This window comes from Kogia breviceps, chromosome 19 (assembly GCF_026419965.1).
Source record: "Kogia breviceps isolate mKogBre1 chromosome 19, mKogBre1 haplotype 1, whole genome shotgun sequence".
NCBI lineage: Eukaryota > Metazoa > Chordata > Mammalia > Artiodactyla > Physeteridae > Kogia > Kogia breviceps.
Genome location: NC_081328.1, coordinates 8,547,693 through 8,566,605, shown reverse-complemented (window position 1 = coordinate 8,566,605; position 18,913 = coordinate 8,547,693). Strand labels below are relative to the sequence as shown.

Sequence of the window (18,913 nt, the reverse complement as noted above, 5' to 3'; positions counted from 1 at the left end):
ACAGATTTGGAACATTTCCATCACCATGGAAAATGTTATTGGAGAGCAGTGCTTTAGAGTTTAGAGCAATTTTCCTTTCCCTGTCACCCACCCCCAGCATCTTAAAGCTCCCCCAGAGCCCAGAGAACTTAGGTTTTTTTAGGGTGGCTCAGAAGCCACCCTCTGGGGAGGAGGTAAGATGTAGGGATGGACACCCAATGCCTGATTTCCCCAGACTGTGAGAAAGAAGAGCCCAGGCCTCAGTTTTCCTGATCTGGCCTCTTGGGTCATGACCAGATGTATGGAAACTTGCCTCCCTCATTCTGGGCTGTGTTTGAGGCTCTTGGTTACTGAGGGAGAAGACCTCTCTTTGTCAGTGACTAGGAAACCTTGTGTTTTAGGCTCCCCAAATTGAGCCCTGGATTCTGAGGGTTCCCTCCTTCACAGGCCTCTAATTTTTTCGAGGTGTCTCCACTTAATTTTCTTGCCCATGGACTTAGGCCTAGTTCACTGTGGAGACAGACCCCTGGGAAAAAGGAATGTAAGAATTCCTGGTCCAGCATGCATTGGTCTAATCTGTGAGTGTGTCTCTGGTGTCCTATCTTTCTGTCCTATTATTCTGGCTCCTAGTTTCATCCTGGACTTAAGCTGTGTCCATGATAGCACTGGTCGCTGAAAGCCATTTCCTTCCCCCGACAATTTTTCATTGCCCTGCCCTAGCCCAGCTGGAGTTTCCTCTGGACTTGATTTTCAGTCCTGATAACTCTTCTGTATACGTATACACATAAGCTGCGAGATTCCAAAGTGTTTTCCCTGCCACCACTTGTGTGTCTGAGGTGGGAAACACTAATGTGTCCCTTCCCTGAGTCAGATGTCCATCCCTGGGTCACTACATGCGCACTATCTGTGTGTTCTTGTCTAACATTACCACCACCGATTCCAAGGAGATACGTCCCAGCTGGAGAGCCCATTTCCAACACCTCTCTGGCTCAGCTCTGACCTTGGACAAGTCATGTGCAACCTTTCTAGGCTTGCAGTCTCATCTCTAAAATGAAGTTATAGGACTTCCCTGGTGGCGCAGTGGTTGAGAGTCCGCCTGCCGATGCAGGGGACGCGGGTTCGTGCCCCGGTCCGGGAAGGTCCCACATGCCGCGAAGCGGCTGGGCCCGTGAGCCATGGCCTCCGAGCCTGCGCGTCCGGAGCCTGTGCTCCGCAACGAGAGAGGCCACAACAGTGAGAGGTCCGTGAACCGCAAAAAAAAAAAAAAAAGTTATAACTGCATGCAAGAACCCTTCTAGATTTAAATGACCAGGGCTCCTCTACTCCCAAGTGAGATGTAGAGTCCCCTATTTCTCCGCATGCCCTAGTGTATGTCCCTCATTATTGTTTGCTATTCAGATCCATCCTATTAGGCCTCTGTTCTAACCCCAAGGAGTGTTTGTGTGGTTGACCTGGCCTTGTAAAGACACAGAATAGTTTATCGTAAAGACACAGAATAGTTTATCTCCATAGAAACTACAACTTCCATCACGCACTACTTCAACGGAACAGGAAAGGATGTGGGGGCGTGGCCCCAACTCCCTGGTAGCTTTGAAGACAAACTACAACTCCCAGGATAGCCGCGAGATCTCTGCAGAGCGAAAGGAGTGACTGAACTCTGACTGGAGGCCGGGCTGGTCCGGAACCACCCCGACAGCCTCCAGAAAGGGGCGTGGTTATGATTTAGGGGCGTGGCCTTGCAGGCAGCAGGAAGAAGTTACCTGTTGAATCTTCCTATCCATTCTCTTCCCAGCCTTTGTAGCTACCCCTGAGAAGGAAGCCGCAAACCACTAGCCTCTTCTGCAAAAGAGGTAAGGGGACGTAGGCAAGGGGCAGTGAAGGAGGCTATTGCATTCCTTAGGAGGGGCCAAACAGCTACTTTCTACCTGCTGAGTCAGGTGAACCGTTCCATGGGGGCGGGGACCAGCATATGAGAAAAGGGCAAGGATGGAGGAGGTATTTATTTGTTCGCTTTCAAGACTAAATTTAGGGCCCTTCGTCTGCAGACTCATTGGCGGACTGTGTCTTAGGAACCCTCTTGGCCTCTGGAAGAGAAAAGAACGGGGGCCAGTTTTCCACAGCAAAAGGAACGGGTCGTCTGGGATTCCTCCCGTCTGTGTATTTCCTAGCCCCCAAACGACAGAGCCATATGGCTTCTGCGGTCTGGGGGAGTGCTCCCTGGTGGGGCCCACCGCCCCCAGCCCCAGCCCGGCCGCTCACGGACATCGACTTCTGCTCTGGGGCGCAGCTGCAAGAACTAACCCAGTTGATCCAGGAACTGGGTGTGCAGGCGAGCTGGAGTGAAGGTCCCAAGCCAGGACCAGATCTCCTCCAGGCCAAGGACTTTGTTTTCTCTTTGCTTGGTAAGTAACCCTCTCAGCCTTCGGGAACTTGCAGCCCTCAGCTCCGCCTCACCCCGCCCCGGTTCTGGATCACGCCTTTACGATCCTTTCCCTTTCCTTAGGTCTCGTTCACCGCCGGGACCCTCGCTTTCCTCCTCAGGCAGAGCTCTTGCTGCTTCGTGGCGGGATTCGCGAGGGCTCCCTGGATCTGGGGCCTGCGCTTCTAGGTCCCTATGCTCGGGGACCTCACTACGACGCCGGCTTCACACTCCTGGTGCCCGTGCTTTCGCTAGATGGCACTGGGCAGGAGCTGCAACCGGACGTGGGATCCTGTTACGCATGGCTCTTCCTCCCAGAGCAGGTACGCGGAACCTCGGTCCGGGAGGCATGGCAGGATTGCCTAGGACCCCCAGTCCCAGGAGGACGTGATTCGATCCACCCAGCCCAAAGCAAAGAAACTCCCAAGGATCCGCAAATCTCCGTGGACCAGCTACACGGTGACGTCACTGAGCCTGAGGCACACGCGTCTTTGGAAAAATCACCTAGCAATGTTTCAGTGCCAGAGTTGCCTCAACAAGACGTAACCGATGTTGACTTTCCCTCACCACTGAAAAAAACGAATGGTGACGTCACCAACGCAGCCGACGTTAGCCCAGTGCCAGTTAGCCCAGTGCCACTGCCGTCGGAGGCTCCAGAGGCATGGCCCACATTGTGCCCCGCCCAGGTGGCTGCCTGGTTCTTTGCTTCGCTGGCTGCGGTCGCTGAGTCCCTGTTTCCGGTCCCGGGTGCTCCGCGTTTGGTCCACGCCGCCCGCCACGCGGGGGTCACCACCATCCTCCTGGCTACGCCCGGGCCCCCGCGCCGCCTCCTGCTTTTCGACTTGATCCCCGTGGTGTCCGTGGCCGGCTGGCCCCAGGGGGCTCGGAGCCACTCGTGGGCCGGCGCGCTGGCCTCGGAGTCGTCTTCCTTCTACCTGGTGCCCGGCGGCGGCGGCGGCGGCACAGAGCGGCCGGGCGCCTCCGGCTGGCAGCTCTGCTTCGCCCGCCAAGAGCTGGCGCTCAAGACGCGCATACCCGTTCCCCTGCTGCAAGCGCACGCGGCGGCCCAGGCGCTGCTGCGCCCGCTGGTGGCCGGGACCAGGGTCGCGGCGCCCTACCTCCTGCGGACGTTGCTCTACTGGGCTTGCGAGCGGCTGCCCGCGCTCTATCTGGCGCGACCCGAGAATGCGGGCGCCTGCTGCCTCGGGCTGCTGGATGAGCTGGGCCGGGTGCTCGAGGCCGGGACGCTGCCCCACTATTTTCTGAGTGGCCAAAAGCTCCGTGCGGGGGACGGCGCCGCTTCGCTGCTCGGGGCGTTGGCCCTGCTTCGCAGGGACCCTGCCCGCGCCCTGCGCGCCGCTGTGGAAGAGGCCAAGGCTGCACGCAAGGGGGGCGGCTTAGCCGGCGTGGGAGGCGGGGCCCATTAAAGACGCTGTTCCCTACTAACCTGGAATGTGCTTCTGTTGGAAAGCGGGATGTGGAGGGGACTGCTCTCCCCTCACCTGGGAGACAGGCTGAGCGCCTTGGGCCCGAAGAACCCGTTCTAGAAGGCCTCCTCGCCGGTTCCTCCGCTTCCTCCCACGCTCCTCCCGCCCCATCTCTGGCACAGTCGTCCCATTCTGGCCTCTCCACTTTCCAAATCTGTGGCCAGCACCCCTCCTACTCCGGTGCAGCCTCTGGCGTCCATCTCCCGCCAGTTCTTATGGTCTTTTCTCTTAGGAGTCAATAGGGATGGCGGTAATATATCTGCTGAAAAAACGTGTAAAGGAGAAAGGTATGGAGACCTGGGACTGACCAATTTGTCTCACACAAAAGCAGACATATTAAGGAGGCCGGATTTCACCCCAGGCTAGACCTCACCACCACCGCTATCTCTTCAGTTATTCTCCCCACCTTCCTCATCCAGTTCTGTCCTCCATCCCGGGCAGTAGGGTCCCTTTCTCCATTCTCGGGGCATCCGCCATTCCATCTATGTAAGCCCAACCTCTCCCCCCATCCGGAGTTCCATTCAGTGGAGTCGCCTCCTTGTCCCTCCTCCTCTGAACCCCGAGACATGCGGCCTTGCCTCAGCTCCGCCTGTCTCTAAGACCGTCGCCACTCCCTGCCTCCAAGGAACCCCGGGGTTCCGCCCGCCCAGCTTCACCCCCCCCTTCTTTCCCGGCGTCTCCGCCCCCTGCCCCGCCCCCGGGCCGGCTCTCGGAGGAGGGGGGAGCTGCTGTCGCCGCCGCCGCCGCCGCCTCAGCTTCCCACAGCCGCTACCGCTGCCGCCGCTGCCGCCGCTCCGCTTGGTCCAGCCGCCAGGCCCAGTGCTTACTTCGCCAGACCAGGGCGCTCTGCGGAGACACCCTCACTCCTTCCTGGGGTCCGGGACGCGCAGCCGGGCGTGGGGGGAAGCTCCGCTTGCGGGGTACAGGGAGGGAGGAGCCTGGAACCGGAGCCAGCGCCAGCCGTCCCCGGATCGACAAGACAGGACAGGTTGAGGGGCGTCGGGGAAGGAAGAGGGGGTGCTATAGGCAGTCCCGGGGAGGACAAGGAAGCCCTGTCGCAGAAAGCTCTGATGCGCTCTGACTTATAGCGGGTCTGTTCACATTTGGGGACCCGTGACAACGTGGGTGCACTCCTCTCTCGGGGGGCTGGTTGGATTGGAGGGCGTGGGATCTCAACAGCACCAGCTGTCCCCGAGGAAATTAGGGGCTGCCAGAAAAAAAAAAGCCAAAAACCTATGCTCCTTATTCCGAGGTGACAGAGGGCCCTCCAGACAACCACCTAGTGTAACCACTAGGAAGGGCGGATTTGGAGGTGACTTCAAAAGGAGTGGAGGGTAACAAGGTGAGGAAAGGGGCTCAGCAGCTGGAACTCTGTGCCACTAGAAATGGGGGTGACTTGGTAAAAACCGGTATCGTCCAGAGACAGGGTCTAGGAACCTCTTCTTGCTGATTGGCGACAGTCTGGATATTTCAAGGCATAGTTTTTTGGGGATTTCATTGAAAAGAAGTGGGGGATTCTTCACTTAGAGGGTGGCAAAGGAAAAGACACCAAGGTTGCGTTCTTCCTAGACACTGGCAGCACCCCAGCAGGGGTGGGGTGAGCTAATATCCCCAAAGCTAAGGACCCACACCCTTAAAATTACAAGAGTGGCTTTGGCAGGAGTGAAGGGCCCGGAAATAGGGTGGAAAGGTGCCTGGGCATATTGGAACCACATCCTGGAAAATGTGAGGGTCTTGGCTTTGGGATAGTGTTAGTGGGGGACAGGGACACTGGAGATCAGGGAAGGGGGAGTTTTCTGTGGGGGGCAAAGGTCGAGGGTGGGATCAACTAAGAGGTACATAGGCTGCTGGGTCTGGCGAAGCTAGCACGAGGCCCAAGGGTGGGAGCTGGTGCCTGGAGTGGGGGTCGTCTAGGGCTTATCCTCAGGTCCCGTGGGTGAGGCGGCGAGTCGGACCGGAGTCAAGAGCATGTTCTGGTGAGCTAGCGGGCTTCTCTGGGGGTGCCCAGCGCGCTCCGGGAGCCTGCCTGTTTTGGGGTGTCTCCTCCCGGGGCGCCATGGCGGCACTGGCCAGCAGCCTGATCCGGCAGAAGCGGGAGGTCCACGAGCCCGGGGGCAGCCGGCCCGTGTCGGCGCAGCGGCGCGTGTGTCCCCGCGGCACCAAGTCCCTTTGCCAGAAGCAGCTCCTCATCCTGCTGTCCAAGGTGCGACTGTGCGGGGGGTGGCCCGCGCGGCCGGACCGCTGCCCGGGTGAGTGGCTGGGGCGGGGTCTCCGGGCCGGGGGGTCTCTCTGCCTGGGAGGTTGAGGCCAGGGACTCGGAAGAGCGGGGCCCGACTGACGGGGGCTCCCCGAAAGTGAAAGGGGGTGGGCCTGGACCACAAACTCTCGGCCAGACGATGCCTCAGTTTCCCTTCTCTCTCGCCCATAACCCCGAGTCTCCTTGCTTTCGAGGGCAAGGGGAAGGCTTGAGGGGCTAAGCCTGGTGCCCCGAAGCCTGGCAGCTCCCGTTCGCCCCCCCTCCCAACACAGGAGTCCCCACCCCCACCGTCCTCTGCCTACGTGCGGTCTCTCGCGATTCTTTCAATGCCGAGCGGAGGGGCCTGGGGGTTCCCGACGCCTGGGTCACCCCGAGGGTTTCTGCGACTCCGGCAGCCCCGCCCCCGCCCCGGTTCTCCCGCTCCTCCGAGCCTTGGTTCCGTTCCTCCTCGCCGAGCTTGCCTGTCTCGGTACCAATCTCCCCAGCTCTCCCCCGGGTGTCCTTGCAGCTACCTCGCCAGTCCGCCCCTCTGTGCGCCCTCCTCCCGTGACCTGCACTTCAAGAAGGGAGCTGGGCACTCCCCCATGACCGCCTACGCGACTCCGAAATCGGGTCCCACGGGCTCAGGGGACCCTCTGCCGCGAGGAACTCAAGACACACTACACGGCTGGATACCCGCACGGAGACTGGGGGTCGTACCATCTACGAGGGGGTACCGGGAACTCGGCCGCAAGCGCCGGGGGAGGAGAGTTGTGAGGGTTAGCGTGTGGTCCCCGTCCAGGTGCGACAGGCGGGAAGTCCCTCTGGCCTCGCTCCCGCCCTCTCCCAGCTCCCCTAGGGGGAGAACCCCCGCCCCCCGCTGGCGTCCTCCTCGCCCCCCCCCCCCCGCCACCGCCCCTCCGCAGTGGTACGGTCCGCAGCCCACCCTTGGAGTGGGACCCAGCCCCCACGTGAGTCAGCCTCACCGGCTCCCTGGCCCCCTCCCCTATTTCCTTGGTTTGGTACCGAATATCCCCCATCCCAGGCGGGTTACCTGGCCGAAGGGGAGAGGCTGAGCCTCAGGGAAGGCTGGGCCCCCGCGAGCCAGCAGACTGACAGACAGACAGACAGACAGACAGACAGACAGATGGGTCAGTGTCAGACAGGCCGGCGCTGGGCCAAGGCGAGGCCCGCGCGAAGCGTGCGGCAGCCGCAGCAGCAGGTGCTGAGTCAGCGTCAGGCCCAATCCCACCCCCACTCCTGAGGGGGTGCCCCTACCCCGGGGTCACCTTACTGCCCCCCGCATTCGCAAACACACTGCCCCTTCACAAGCTCTGCCTGTCTCCCTTTGTCCTCTGCCTTCCCATGTATCTCTCCCCTTCCTCTTCCTTCTTCTCCCCTCCCTCCATTCTGGTTGAGCTGTAGAGTAGGAATTAAGCCTTTAAATAAATTCAATCAATTAAACTGAAAGCAGGTTAGAGGAAGCAGAAGGGACCCACACCCCAGCTTCCTCTGGAGTCAAAGAGAGATGGGAGAGAGCTTGCTTAGAGGGTCAGGGAGCTGGGGCTCTGGGACCCTCTTCCTTCCCTCCATCCTCCTTTCTTTCTCTCCTCTGATCCCGCCAAGTGTAGCAATGTTTCTGGGAACAGAGATGTCATGTTCCAAGATGAATGTCTCTCTCTCTCCAGAGCCTCAGCTCAAAGGCATCGTCTCCAAACTGTTCTGCCGCCAGGGTTTCTACCTCCAGGCGAATCCCGACGGGAGCATCCAGGGCACGCCAGAGGACACCAGCTCTTTCAGTGAGAGGGGAAGCCAGCTGCTGGGTGGGAAGGGGGAGAACAGGCATAGGAGGCGACAATTCTATTGTGGCTTCAGCTTCGGTTGTTTTCAGCCGGGCTCTTTGACCCCTCAAAGGAAGAAGCAGAACTGGGACCAGAATTGAGGGGGTGCTCAGATGGGGATTGGAGGCTTGGGGTACTGATACCCCTTCTCTCCACCCCCAGCCCACTTCAACCTGATCCCTGTGGGGCTCCGTGTAGTCACCATCCAGAGTGCCAAGCTGGGTCACTACATGGCCATGAACGCTGAGGGGCTGCTCTACAGCTCGGTGAGACGAGGGGGCACAGTGGCCCCTAGCTACAGCCTTCCCAACAACAGATAATTTTGCAGCTCAGGGCTTCCTCTCCCTCCGGCTCTTGCCGATGCCCTGTCCTCACTGCCCGCTCCCAGGCACCTCCTCTAGCGTCCCTCCAATCCCTTCTCTTCGAATAGTCTCCTAAATACCCCCAGGCTCTTTGAATGTCCAACTCTTTCAACCTTTTAGGACCCCTGTGTCTTCTCCAACCTCCTCTAGACCTCATCATTACTCACTTCCCCAGAGTCATTCAGGGTGCTGGGGAAGGATTCAGGAACTCCTCCAAGCAGAAATTCCCTCCAGGCCCCCTGGATGGTGAGAGGTTGGGAGTAGAGCAGAGAGAAGTTATCTTCTTAGTCCAGGCCCCCAGAAGTCTAGTTCCCAGCCCTCGGGGGGCCACCAGACTCTTCCTCATCCTCCCTTTCTCCCAGTTCCTGCGTGGACTCAGAAGTTGGCTCTCCCAGTCTCAAACGAATGGATTATATCCTGCCTTGTTCTTCCCAGGGCTCCCTTCTGCTCAGTGATGTGTCTTTTTGTCTTTCTGTCTGTGTGTGCCTTTCTGGGTCTTCGTCTCCTCAGCCACATTTCACAGCTGAGTGTCGCTTTAAGGAGTGCGTCTTTGAGAATTACTATGTCCTGTACGCCTCTGCTCTCTATCGCCAGCGTCGTTCTGGCCGGGCCTGGTACCTGGGCCTGGACAAGGAGGGCCGAGTCATGAAGGGAAATCGAGTCAAGAAGACCAAGGCAGCTGCCCACTTTGTGCCCAAGCTCCTGGAGGGTGAGTATGGACCCCCAGGGAAGAGGTGGACCACATGGGACGGTATTGACCTTGACATGGACATTTAGTGACACATAGCTAAGGGGCTGTAAGTGTTTTAAGAGGACACATGCTACGACAGGTCAAGCCAGGAAGGCTTTGGCCTTTGGGGGTTTGGGAAGCTCTCCTTCTGTGGGTTCCCAGAGGGAGTGTAGGGGAAGGGAGCCCTTTCAGAGCTCTCTTGGTGCCTAACTCTCCTTCCTGCTCCTCTCTCTCCCCTTCACAGTGGCTGTATACCGGGAGCCTTCTCTCCACAGTGTCCCTGAGGCCTCCCCTTCCAGTCCCCCTGCCCCCTGCCATGTAGTCCCCGGACTGGAGGCTCCCTGCACTCGCCACCACCACAGCCTGTCTCCCAGCCCTGCTTCCGGCCCTGCTCTCACCCCTGCTGCCACACTCATGCCCTGAGCAGCCAGGTCCCACCAGGTGCTCTACCCCGAGGGAGCCTAGGGGCCGGCCGTGACTTCTGGGGCTGCTGAGACCCTTAGATCCTTGGGCCCGGGAAAGGGGTCAGAGAGGGGGAATGTCTGAAAATGGTCCTGGCTGATCACTTCTTTCCTTCCACACTCACACCCTCCAAAGCCTTTACCCGAGATGGCGCGGGGGGTTCCAAAACGTACAAAACCAAGGCATAAATCTTCCCCACCCCGGGCTCAGCCAGTTCCTGGAGCCCTTTGCCCTTTTCATGGCCACCAAGCCATAGATTTATAGGTCCACTGGAGCTCAGGATTAGTTTCCTTCTTTCCCTACTCCACCTTTTGCCTTGTTCCAGACAGGTTCTGGAATACCAGGCTCCACAGCCAGGGCCATTTCTGCACTCAGGTTCTGTGCTGGAACACAGGCACGCTGCCAGCCTCTGTTCTGGATCCATCAGGCTTCTGTCCTTCACCCAGGTGGACCCCTGGTTTCCAAGTAGAGAGAGGCTGGATTTGGGCCCTGTCCAGCTGTTGGTCTTGGCCTGAATTGGGCCAGTCTCAGATCACCACAGGTTTAACTTTCTTACCCCAGAGACACCCAATTCTAGAGCGTGGTGTTCTAGACACATATGGAGCCATACTTCCTTCTGAATCTCAGCTCTAGGACATAGACCACGACTCTCAGCCCTTCCCTCTAGGATGGAACTAGAGCCTATATAGCCATGTTATTGCTCTAGAGTAAGAATTCTAGAGCCACGCTCCCACCTTCTCTAGTGATACCTGTTAAGCAGGAGCTCTGGAAAGGACCCAGCTATGATTCACCAAGAACTAAGTTCTGGACGGATCAAGAACCACTTCTTGTTTTCCCTAGACAATTTTCCAAAAATCTTATTCTTCCTATAGAATGCTAACCTTATTTTTTACATGCAGTTTCTAGCTCCTGCAACTCAGCTGGGGTCCTGCCAGTGAACAGAGGCTGAGGAAGGGCAGAGGAGCTTTGGAAGGAATCCCTGGCTCATAGAAGGGCAGCTAGGATGGGAAAGTGGCCAGAACCATAGCATGACTGGACCTGTGCCTGGGCTGGGGGGACATGAACACTTAGCTACCTCAGCAGGAATTCCTTCCAGGTCCCCTTTAAAGCTGAGGTCTTTAGGGTAATGAGTCTAGAATAAAAAAGACAAATGGGACATAGCTTTGACCCCCCCCAAATGAGGAGACCCCAATTCAGCAATAAGTCCCACCCTTCTCCCCTACAGGTCAGGCCAAGGAGGGTGAGGGCCTCTTGGTCTCTAGACCTCATACAGCCCTCCAGCTTCTAACTGAATAGAACTTGCTTTACCTCAGCTGGGAGTTAGGTACCCAAAAAGGCTCTGCTCCCAGGGGACCGGTCTCCACTCCATGCTTTCTCAATTAAAGACGATTTATACAATTGAAGTGTTGTCTGCCATCTGTGGCTTTGGCAGTTGCTCGGGGAGGGATCAAGTCCCAGGGGCGGGGCGGGTAGGCTGGCAGCTGCCCCCCAATAACAGGTGCACATTCCTGGGTGCCTCGTCACTTCCCCTGCGCTGCCTGTCCTGGCGGCTCACCCAAGCGGACTCACTGAGCGACGCGGGCGGGCTATGACCCCAGGGGCGCTGCTGCTGCTGCTGCTGGGGGCGTTGGGGGCACCATTCGCCCCGGGTAAGTCTGGGCCTCAAAGGGGCAGTGACAAGGAGCCCGGCGGCACCAGGGCTTCACTCAGTTCTCTCCTCCTCCAGGCGCCCGCGGCTCGGAGGCGGAGGGCCGACTCCGCGAGAAACTTTTCTCGGGCTATGATAGCTCGGTGAGGCCGGCGCGGGAGGTGGGAGACCGTGTCGGGGTCAGCATTGGTCTCAGTCTCGCGCAATTAATCAGCCTGGTGAGGGCGCACGCGGGGAGTTGAGATCTGGCCCACTAGCCGGCTGGGGGGGCGTGGCTTTAGGCCGGGCGGGACCCAGGGACCACGGGGGGGCGGGGTCCGGGGCGAGGCCAGGCTGTGTGACTGACGGGCCGTTAGTAGAGATTGGGTCGAAATCGGACCAATGGACAAGCTGTGGGCGTGGCTGCTGGACGGGCCAGGATTGAGCCGGGCAGGATGATGAAGGCGCCTGTGGGCGGATCTCAAAGTGGAGCTGGGGCCGATTGACAGGCCGGAGAGCGGACCTTGAGGCTGTGTCACAGGCTGGGGCGGACCTTGGTGCCGGACAGGGTCAATAAACAACAGCAGGCAGAGATTCACTCCGGCCGGGGCCGGGACTGGTAAATGAACTGGCTGGCTGTACGGCCAGCAGGAAGTTTACGAGATAGAGGCGGGGCTTAAACCAACGCAGCTTATAGGAGGTGGGGCTTGAACCCAAGAGGGTGCGACTCAGAAAAAGAGGGGAGTTTCCAGGGAGAGTTTACCCACAGATCCCCTCATTTCTCTACACTGACATCATATCTACCCTTTAAACTTTTCTTCTAGAACGAGAAGGATGAGGAGATGAGCACAAAGGTCTACTTAGATCTGGTACGGAGACCCCCGCGGGGTGGGAAAGGGAGGGCGTCCCGCTGCCTTTACAATTTCCTCGAACGTCCCGCCCAGTAAGATTTTTTTTTTTTTTTTTTTTTTGCATCACGACCTCAGAAAACACATTTATAATTGAAACAGAAGCTTCAGGAAACAATACCTATCTTTACTATGGGAGCTGCATTCCATGCATTTTTCATTCTAAATTTTTTTTTTTTAACACTGTTTTGGGGCCACTCATTTGATTCCGGACCTATGAAAAGGGTCGTTAACTGCAGTTTGAAAACCATCGTTTTAGAGGCTAGCGTGCAACCCCCTCGTTTTTACAGAAAGAAGAAATTGGGGCCCGATGAGAGGGAAGGGAAAATTAGTTGATAGGGTCCCAAAGAGTGCAGGTGGAGTCTTAAACAGAGCCCCGGCCTCCAGAACCACAGACCATGCCTGCGCGGCTCTCCTCCCTTGCACTCCCTGCCCGGGCTTCCTTCGCACATCCCAGGACTCCTTCCAGCCTCCAGCCCTAGACGGCCCCTCAGCCTCTGCTTCCCTAGGAGTGGACTGACTACAGGCTGAGCTGGGACCCTGAGGAGCACGAGGGCATCGATTCACTCCGCATCACTGCGGAATCCGTGTGGCTACCAGACGTGGTGCTCCTAAACAAGTAAGGATGTTCCCAAAGTCTGGGAGGTGGGGCAGAGCCTCTGGAGGGGCGCGGCCTCCGGAGGGAGGGGCCTGACCCCAGATGAGAAGATTCTTTCCCTGCAGCAACGACGGAAATTTTGATGTTGCTCTGGACATCAGCGTCGTGGTGTCCTCCGACGGCTCCGTGCGCTGGCAGCCCCCGGGCATCTATCGCAGCAGCTGCAGCATCCAGGTGTCCGGGCCCCACCTGGGAAGCTCAAAGCGCTCCTAGAAACCCTCACTCAGACGTCCCTCCTCCATTATCCCCATGACCGTCACGTCTCTCTTACCCTTCTGATTTTGTTTCATCTTCTCTGTCCACTTTCACTGACTTCCAGCCTTCCTCAGTGACCCCCCCTATCGTCCATGACCTCCCCGCATAACCACCTTATTCCTCTGTGACTCCACTTCTCTGTGATCTCTTCTCTCCCTAGTGCCCCATATCCTCTGACCCCTGTCTGCCCTGTGACCTCCCCAACTCCCCCAGCCCTGACCAGCTCTCTAGCAGCTCTAGTGACTCTCCACTCCATCTAGGTCACGTACTTCCCCTTTGACTGGCAGAACTGCACCATGGTGTTCAGTTCCTATAGCTACGACAGCTCAGAAGTCAGTCTGCACACTGGCTTGGGTCCCGATGGGCAGGAGCGGCAGGAAGTGCACATTCATGAAGGCACCTTCATCGGTGAGTGGGCATGGCTCCCTTGTCCATGGGCTTTATGATTTCCAGTTTCTAACAGGCTGATAAATATACTCCATCAGTGAGTCCCTGTGGGTTCAGCAAGGTAGGTATAACTGTCTATATTTTGTGGTGATGGAAATTGAGACTTGCTCACATTTATTAGAGATGGGCTGTCCAGCCCAGGGACCATAGCTAGACCCTTATTACATCAGTCCCCCCTGCTCTAGGATGTGGCAGAGAAAGCCATGTCTGGGAATTCCCTGGCTGTCCAGTGGTTAGGACTCCACACTTTCACTGCTGAGGGCCCGGGTTCAATCCCTCGTTGGGGAACTGAGATCCCACAAGCAGCGTGGTGGCGCAGTGAGGCAAAAAAGAAAAGAAAAGAAAAGAAAAGAAAGCCGTATCTGGCACCAACAAGGACAGGTTCCACATCTGTGTCGCCTTCTCTCCCCCCACCCCCTGCTCCCCAAGAGAATGGTCAATGGGAGATTATTCACAAGCCTTCTCGGCTAATCCAGCCTCCAGTGGATCCTCGGGGAGGCGGGGAAAGACGGCGTGAAGAAGTCACCTTCTACCTCATCATTCGCCGGAAGCCTCTCTTTTACCTGGTCAACGTCATTGCCCCATGCATCCTCATCACTCTTCTGGCCATCTTCGTCTTCTACCTGCCACCAGATGCAGGTAAGAGGGGAAGGGGCCCAGCACTCCTTCTTACCAATAGCTCAGCTTCTTCCTCTTCACCCATAATACAGGGAAGGTTTTCCTGCCAACTCAAGCCTTCGTGAACTGTGCTTCAGCAATCTCACCCAGGCTTTCCTTTCAGGAAGAGCCTTTGCCTTTGCATCCAGATTTCCCCTCCAGCCTCAAGCTCTACCTCCCCTCTGCTGCTCACTTCTCTGCACCCAGTAACTTCTGAACTCTTCCCTTCAGAATCCTAGGATCTCATCCTTGGAACTAACACTCCTCTGACCAAAAAACTTCCAGGCTTAGCTAACGCTTCCTTTCTCTTTCCCCATTCCTGGCATCCTTCCTCCCCCAAATGCCTACCAGTCCCTTAACCTCCTATCTCCCTTGGAAATAATAGCCAACATTTCTCTGGGAGACAGCACAATATGCTAACAGAGTAACCTTGGGCAAATTCCTTAATCTCTTAGTGTCCTGATCTGGAAATAGGACAGTCGTTGTCCCTCTCACATAGGACTATTTTGAGGATTAGCTGAGTTAATAGAACTATGCCTGGTACTCTGTAAGCTTTGTGTAAGTGTAGGTATAGTCTTTTCTAATTTTGAGCACTTGCTATAAGATAATACAAATAATGTGTTACATATATTAACTCAGTTCTAATCTTCACAACTCTGTGAGGTAAGTACTGAATTGTCTTCCTGTTTCACAGAGGCTAAGTGAGTTTAAGTCATTCACCTGACATTACACACAGAGAGGCAGTGTTGCTATTCCAACCCTGGTTAGTACTAGTCTGATTCAGAGACTGATATCCTAAACTCTCGTATTCAAAACATGCTTTCCTGGGAGTTCCCTGGTGGCCTAATGGTTAGGATTCTGGGGTTTCACTGCTGTGGCCTGAAAAACAAAACAAAACAAACAAAAAACACACGCTTTCCTTCTCTCTGTAATCAAGCCCTCTCTCGGTCTAGGGAAGGAGAGTGATGCAGCTCTAGAACACACTTCCACATGTAACTAACTTCTCCTTCTTCCTGGAGCAAGGCAAATCTTGGAACCCAATATTACAGGACTAAAGTAGAACAGACCATAAAAGTTATTTATTTCAATACCTTCCATGCAGTTTGCAGTGCCTGTTGTATGCCACAGTAATAACCAGCCACCTGGCATATTCTTATATACTTGGTTTCATTTTTAGATCCTTCGATTTGCTATATAGTTCCTGCTACAGGGGTTGGTCCATTCATTCATACAACAATATTTGTTGAACATCTGTAATGTGCAAGGCACTGGGAATACATCAGTGAATAAAACAGACAAAAATCCCTGCCCTCATGGAGTTTATATTCTAGTGGGGGAGACAGTCAGTAAACATAATAAATAAACCCATTGGATAGTATATTATTATTTTAAATATTTATTTATTTATTTATTTAGGCTGCGTTGGGTCTTCGTTGCTGCGCGGGGGCTTTCTCTAGTTGTGGTGAACAGGGGGGCTACTCTTCGTTGCAGTGCACGGGCTTCTCATTGTGGTGGCTCCTCTTGTTGTGGAACACGGAATCTAGGCGCATGAGTTTCAGTAGTTGTGGTACACGGGCTCAGTAGTTGTGTCTCGCGGGCTCTAGAGCACAGGCTCAGTAGTTGTGGCGCACGGGTTTAGTTGCTCCGCGGTATGTGGGATCTTCCCGGACCAGGGCTCGAACCCGTGTCCCCTGCAGTGGCAGGTGGATTCCTAACCACTGTGCCACCAGGGAAGTCCTAGATAGTATATTAAGAGAGGTCAATTTCTAAGAAGGAAAAATAGGAAAAAGGTTTGGGGAGGATGAGAATGGGGGTAGGGGTTGCAATTTATTTATTTATTTAAACAATTTTATTGAAATATATATAGTTGATTTACAATGTTGTGTTTCATTTCTGCTGTACAGCAAAGTGACTCAGTTATAGATATATATATATATATTCTTTTTCATGTTCTTTTCTGCTATGGTTTATCACAGGGGTTGCAATTTAAAAATAGGATGGTCAGTGAATGCCTCACTAAAAAGGGAATGTTTGATCAATATTTGAACAAAGACTTGAAGGAAGTGAGAGAATGACCCTGGTAGATATCTGGGGGAAGAAATTACCGGGAGGAGTTAACAGTGAATGCAAAGGCTCTGAGGTGGGCGTTCCTTGCATATTCAAGAAACAGCCAGTGTAACTGAATGAAGTAAGCAAGAGAGAAAACTGTAGGAGATGTAGTCAGAGAGCTAATGGGAAGGCCTTGTAGACTTCAGTAAGGACTTTTATGCTAAAGGCAATGGGAAGCCACCAGGAGTGATATGATCTGATTTACATTTTAACGGGATCAATCTGGCTGCTCTGTTGAAAACAGTCAGCAGGGGGGCAAAGGATGAAGCAAAGAGGACGCCTTTATAATAACTCAGATCTGAGGTAATGGTGGCTTGTACCAGGATGGTAGTGGTAGATGTGATAAGTCATCAGCTTCAGGATATATTTTGAAGGTAGAGCCAATAGGGTTTGGTATGGATTGGATATGGGATGAAAGAGAGGAGAGCTGAGAATGACTCAAAGGGATTTGGCCTGAGCCACAGGAAAGATCGAGTTGTCATTTATGAACTGGGGGAGACTATGGGGGGAGTTGGTGGTGAGGGAATTACGTTTTGGACATGTTAAGTTCGAGATGTCTATTGAGCACCCAAATGGAGAGGTTAAGTAGGCAGGTGGATACAAGTGTGGAATTTAGGGGAATCAGTCCAGGTTGGAGGTATAAATGTAGGAGTTATTTGCATGCAGTTGGCCCTTGCAAAAGCCTGTCCTTGAGTAGGCTGGAAACACGGTCACTGATTATGCCAGGCAGATTGCTTTCTGGCAAAGCCTAATCCTTCCGCCTTCCCCTCTGTCCCCCAAGGAGAGAAGATGGGGCTCTCGATCTTTGCCCTGCTGACCCTTACTGTGTTCCTGCTGCTGCTGGCAGACAAAGTGCCTGAGACCTCCCTGTCTGTCCCCATCATTATCAAATACCTCATGTTTACCATGGTCCTCGTCACCTTCTCGGTCATCCTTAGCGTCGTGGTCCTCAACCTGCACCATCGCTCACCCCACACCCACCAAATGCCCCTTTGGGTCCGTCAGGTAAGAAGATCTCCTCTCCAACCTGTGTTAACTCTCAATCCTAGTATTTGGCTTTTTGTCCAGGTATCGCTCCTCCCTCCCACCAACTTCAACCTTCCCTTTCACGGACCTGAGGGGGAACTACAACTCCTGGTAGAGTGTCAAAGTGCCAAGGTCTTTGGGTGTTGAAATGTTGCCCAATTAATTTTATCCTCCCATCATTAACATTGCGTATATCCCAGACTCTCTTCATCAATACTGCCCATCGTGGGTCCCAAGGAAGCATTCTTAGGGTTAGGTACTATCAGGGTGGAAGCCCTCAGAACTTTTCTTTCCAGTCAGGATGCCTCCTAACCCACTTAAGAACTCTTGGGCTGTGTAGTTGCATTTCATCTGTGGGACGCATGCACGCATGCGCAGGAATGGGCACGTGCCGTGGGGGTGGTTGGCGACTTCCCTTCTGGTCTGAAAGCATAAGAGCCCTCTCCAATACGCCTCTTCTTCTACTCTGCAGATCTTTATCCACAAACTCCCACTGTATCTGGGTCTGAAGAGACCCAAACCTGAGAGAGACCAGATACCGGAGCCACCTCCTATACCTCTCAGGGATTCTCCAGGAAGTGGCTGGGGTCGGGGAACAGATGAATATTTCATCCGCAAGCCACCAAATGATTTTCTCTTCCCCAAACCCAACAGGTAGTATCTACTCCCCATCGCCCACGTAGAAGGGAGAGGGAGAACTACAGTTCCCAGAAGACTGTGCGGAGGCAGGCGTCCTAAGCTCCCGGAGGATGTCGTGGTTGAGCATCATGGGAGTTGTAGTATCCCTTCTGTTGCCCACTTTGCGGGGAGGTGGGAACTAAAGCGTAAGGGAATAGGAGGAATTGCGGAAGGCTAGAGAGGTTGCCGCTGTCGGAGAACCTGAAGGGCTCTCTCACGTTTTGAAACCTGGACGGCCGTTGGAGGAGGGAGTTGGGGCGGGGCCTAGAGCACCCGCGCAGGCCGTCTTTGCGCCCCGGTCGTGGTCAAACAGACTCGACTCTTCCAGGTTCCAGCCTGAACTGTCTGCCCCGGACCTGCGGCGATTTATCGATGGTCCAAACCGGGCTGTGGGCCTGCCTCCCGAGCTACGGGAGGTCGTTTCCTCAATCAGCTATATCGCTCAACAGCTGCAGGAACAGGAGGACCACGACGCGGTGAGTCCAAAGAGGGTGGGCCAAGGCAAGGCCTGGGTGGCCTTGGCTCCACCCCCAGCGCTCGATTTTATTTCTGATTGGAAGTTTGCCTCACTTGGTCTCGCCCCCTGGTTTCCGACTTGTTCTTTACTCACACCGGCAGTTTCGCTCTCTGCTATTCTGCGGGCCCGCCCTTGTCTCAAAGCCGTGGTAGGAGGACCTGGGTGCGGTACAGGGCCTTGGGGCCGCCTTCCCTGGGGGTCTGGAGCTCAGGAACAGTTTCCTCTTCCTACCCCCAGCTGAAGGAGGACTGGCAGTTTGTGGCCATGGTGGTGGACCGCCTCTTCCTGTGGACCTTCATTATCTTCACGAGTGTCGGGACCCTCGTCATCTTTCTGGACGCCACGTACCACTTGCCCCCTCCCGACCCCTTTCCTTGAGGAGGAGAGGGCCGAGACCGAGGTCCTCGGCCAGTTGAATTGAGAGTTTGGTAGTACTCTCAAGCCCTATCCCTTTCTGCATCTTTTTTTTTTTTTTGCGGTATGCGGGCCTCTCACTGTTGTGGCCTCTCCCGTTG

The 18,913-nt window shown here is 55.4% G+C and overlaps 3 protein-coding genes across 5 annotated transcripts; all 3 read left to right on the top strand.

The window, feature by feature from the left end:
- Nucleotides 1-1,709: 1,709 nt before the first annotated feature.
- TMEM102 (transmembrane protein 102) lies at nucleotides 1,710-3,866 on the top strand. The gene is made up of 3 exons (XM_067021105.1): nucleotides 1,710-1,829; nucleotides 2,025-2,381; nucleotides 2,483-3,866. The coding sequence occupies exons 2-3, from the start codon at nucleotides 2,168-2,170 to the stop codon at nucleotides 3,823-3,825; spliced, it is 1,557 nt and encodes a 518-aa protein (XP_066877206.1). The 5' UTR covers nucleotides 1,710-1,829; nucleotides 2,025-2,167; the 3' UTR covers nucleotides 3,826-3,866.
- Nucleotides 3,867-4,626: 760 nt separating this feature from the next.
- On the top strand, nucleotides 4,627-10,919 carry FGF11 (fibroblast growth factor 11). The gene is made up of 5 exons (XM_059047281.2): nucleotides 4,627-6,134; nucleotides 7,810-7,920; nucleotides 8,125-8,228; nucleotides 8,835-9,033; nucleotides 9,299-10,919. The coding sequence occupies exons 1-5, from the start codon at nucleotides 5,942-5,944 to the stop codon at nucleotides 9,475-9,477; spliced, it is 786 nt and encodes a 261-aa protein (XP_058903264.1). The 5' UTR covers nucleotides 4,627-5,941; the 3' UTR covers nucleotides 9,478-10,919.
- A 139-nt stretch (nucleotides 10,920-11,058) lies between these two features.
- CHRNB1 (cholinergic receptor nicotinic beta 1 subunit) lies at nucleotides 11,059-18,856 on the top strand. Of its 3 annotated transcripts, XM_059046598.2 has the most exons (11): nucleotides 11,059-11,165; nucleotides 11,243-11,382; nucleotides 11,968-12,012; nucleotides 12,561-12,670; nucleotides 12,775-12,883; nucleotides 13,225-13,372; nucleotides 13,841-14,050; nucleotides 16,959-17,182; nucleotides 17,676-17,857; nucleotides 18,210-18,357; nucleotides 18,636-18,856. In XM_059046598.2, exons 1-11 carry the CDS (start codon nucleotides 11,105-11,107, stop codon nucleotides 18,774-18,776), a joined length of 1,518 nt encoding a protein of 505 aa, XP_058902581.1. In that variant the 5' UTR covers nucleotides 11,059-11,104; the 3' UTR covers nucleotides 18,777-18,856. The 3 variants fall into 3 exon arrangements, with proteins under 3 accessions (XP_058902581.1, XP_058902584.1, XP_066878100.1); XM_059046601.2 differs by lacking the exon at nucleotides 11,243-11,382 and having other exon boundaries at nucleotides 11,097-11,165; XM_067021999.1 differs by lacking the exons at nucleotides 11,059-11,165; nucleotides 11,243-11,382 and adding an exon at nucleotides 11,614-11,762.
- The last annotated feature ends 57 nt before the right edge of the window (nucleotides 18,857-18,913 follow it).

Coding starts and splice junctions, on each gene's coding strand:
- TMEM102 (XM_067021105.1), top strand. CDS start 2,168: ATGGCTTCTGCGGTCTGGGGGAGTGCTCCCTGGTGGGGCCCACCGCCC. Junction 2,382..2,482: donor CTTTGTTTTCTCTTTGCTTG/GTAAGTAACCCT, acceptor CCCTTTCCTTAG/GTCTCGTTCACCGCCGGGAC.
- FGF11 (XM_059047281.2), top strand. CDS start 5,942: ATGGCGGCACTGGCCAGCAGCCTGATCCGGCAGAAGCGGGAGGTCCAC. Junction 6,135..7,809: donor GCGGCCGGACCGCTGCCCGG/GTGAGTGGCTGG, acceptor CTCTCTCTCCAG/AGCCTCAGCTCAAAGGCATC. Junction 9,034..9,298: donor TGTGCCCAAGCTCCTGGAGG/GTGAGTATGGAC, acceptor TCCCCTTCACAG/TGGCTGTATACCGGGAGCCT.
- CHRNB1 (XM_059046598.2), top strand. CDS start 11,105: ATGACCCCAGGGGCGCTGCTGCTGCTGCTGCTGGGGGCGTTGGGGGCA. Junction 11,383..11,967: donor TCGCGCAATTAATCAGCCTG/GTGAGGGCGCAC, acceptor CTTTTCTTCTAG/AACGAGAAGGATGAGGAGAT. Junction 13,373..13,840: donor TCATGAAGGCACCTTCATCG/GTGAGTGGGCAT, acceptor CTGCTCCCCAAG/AGAATGGTCAATGGGAGATT.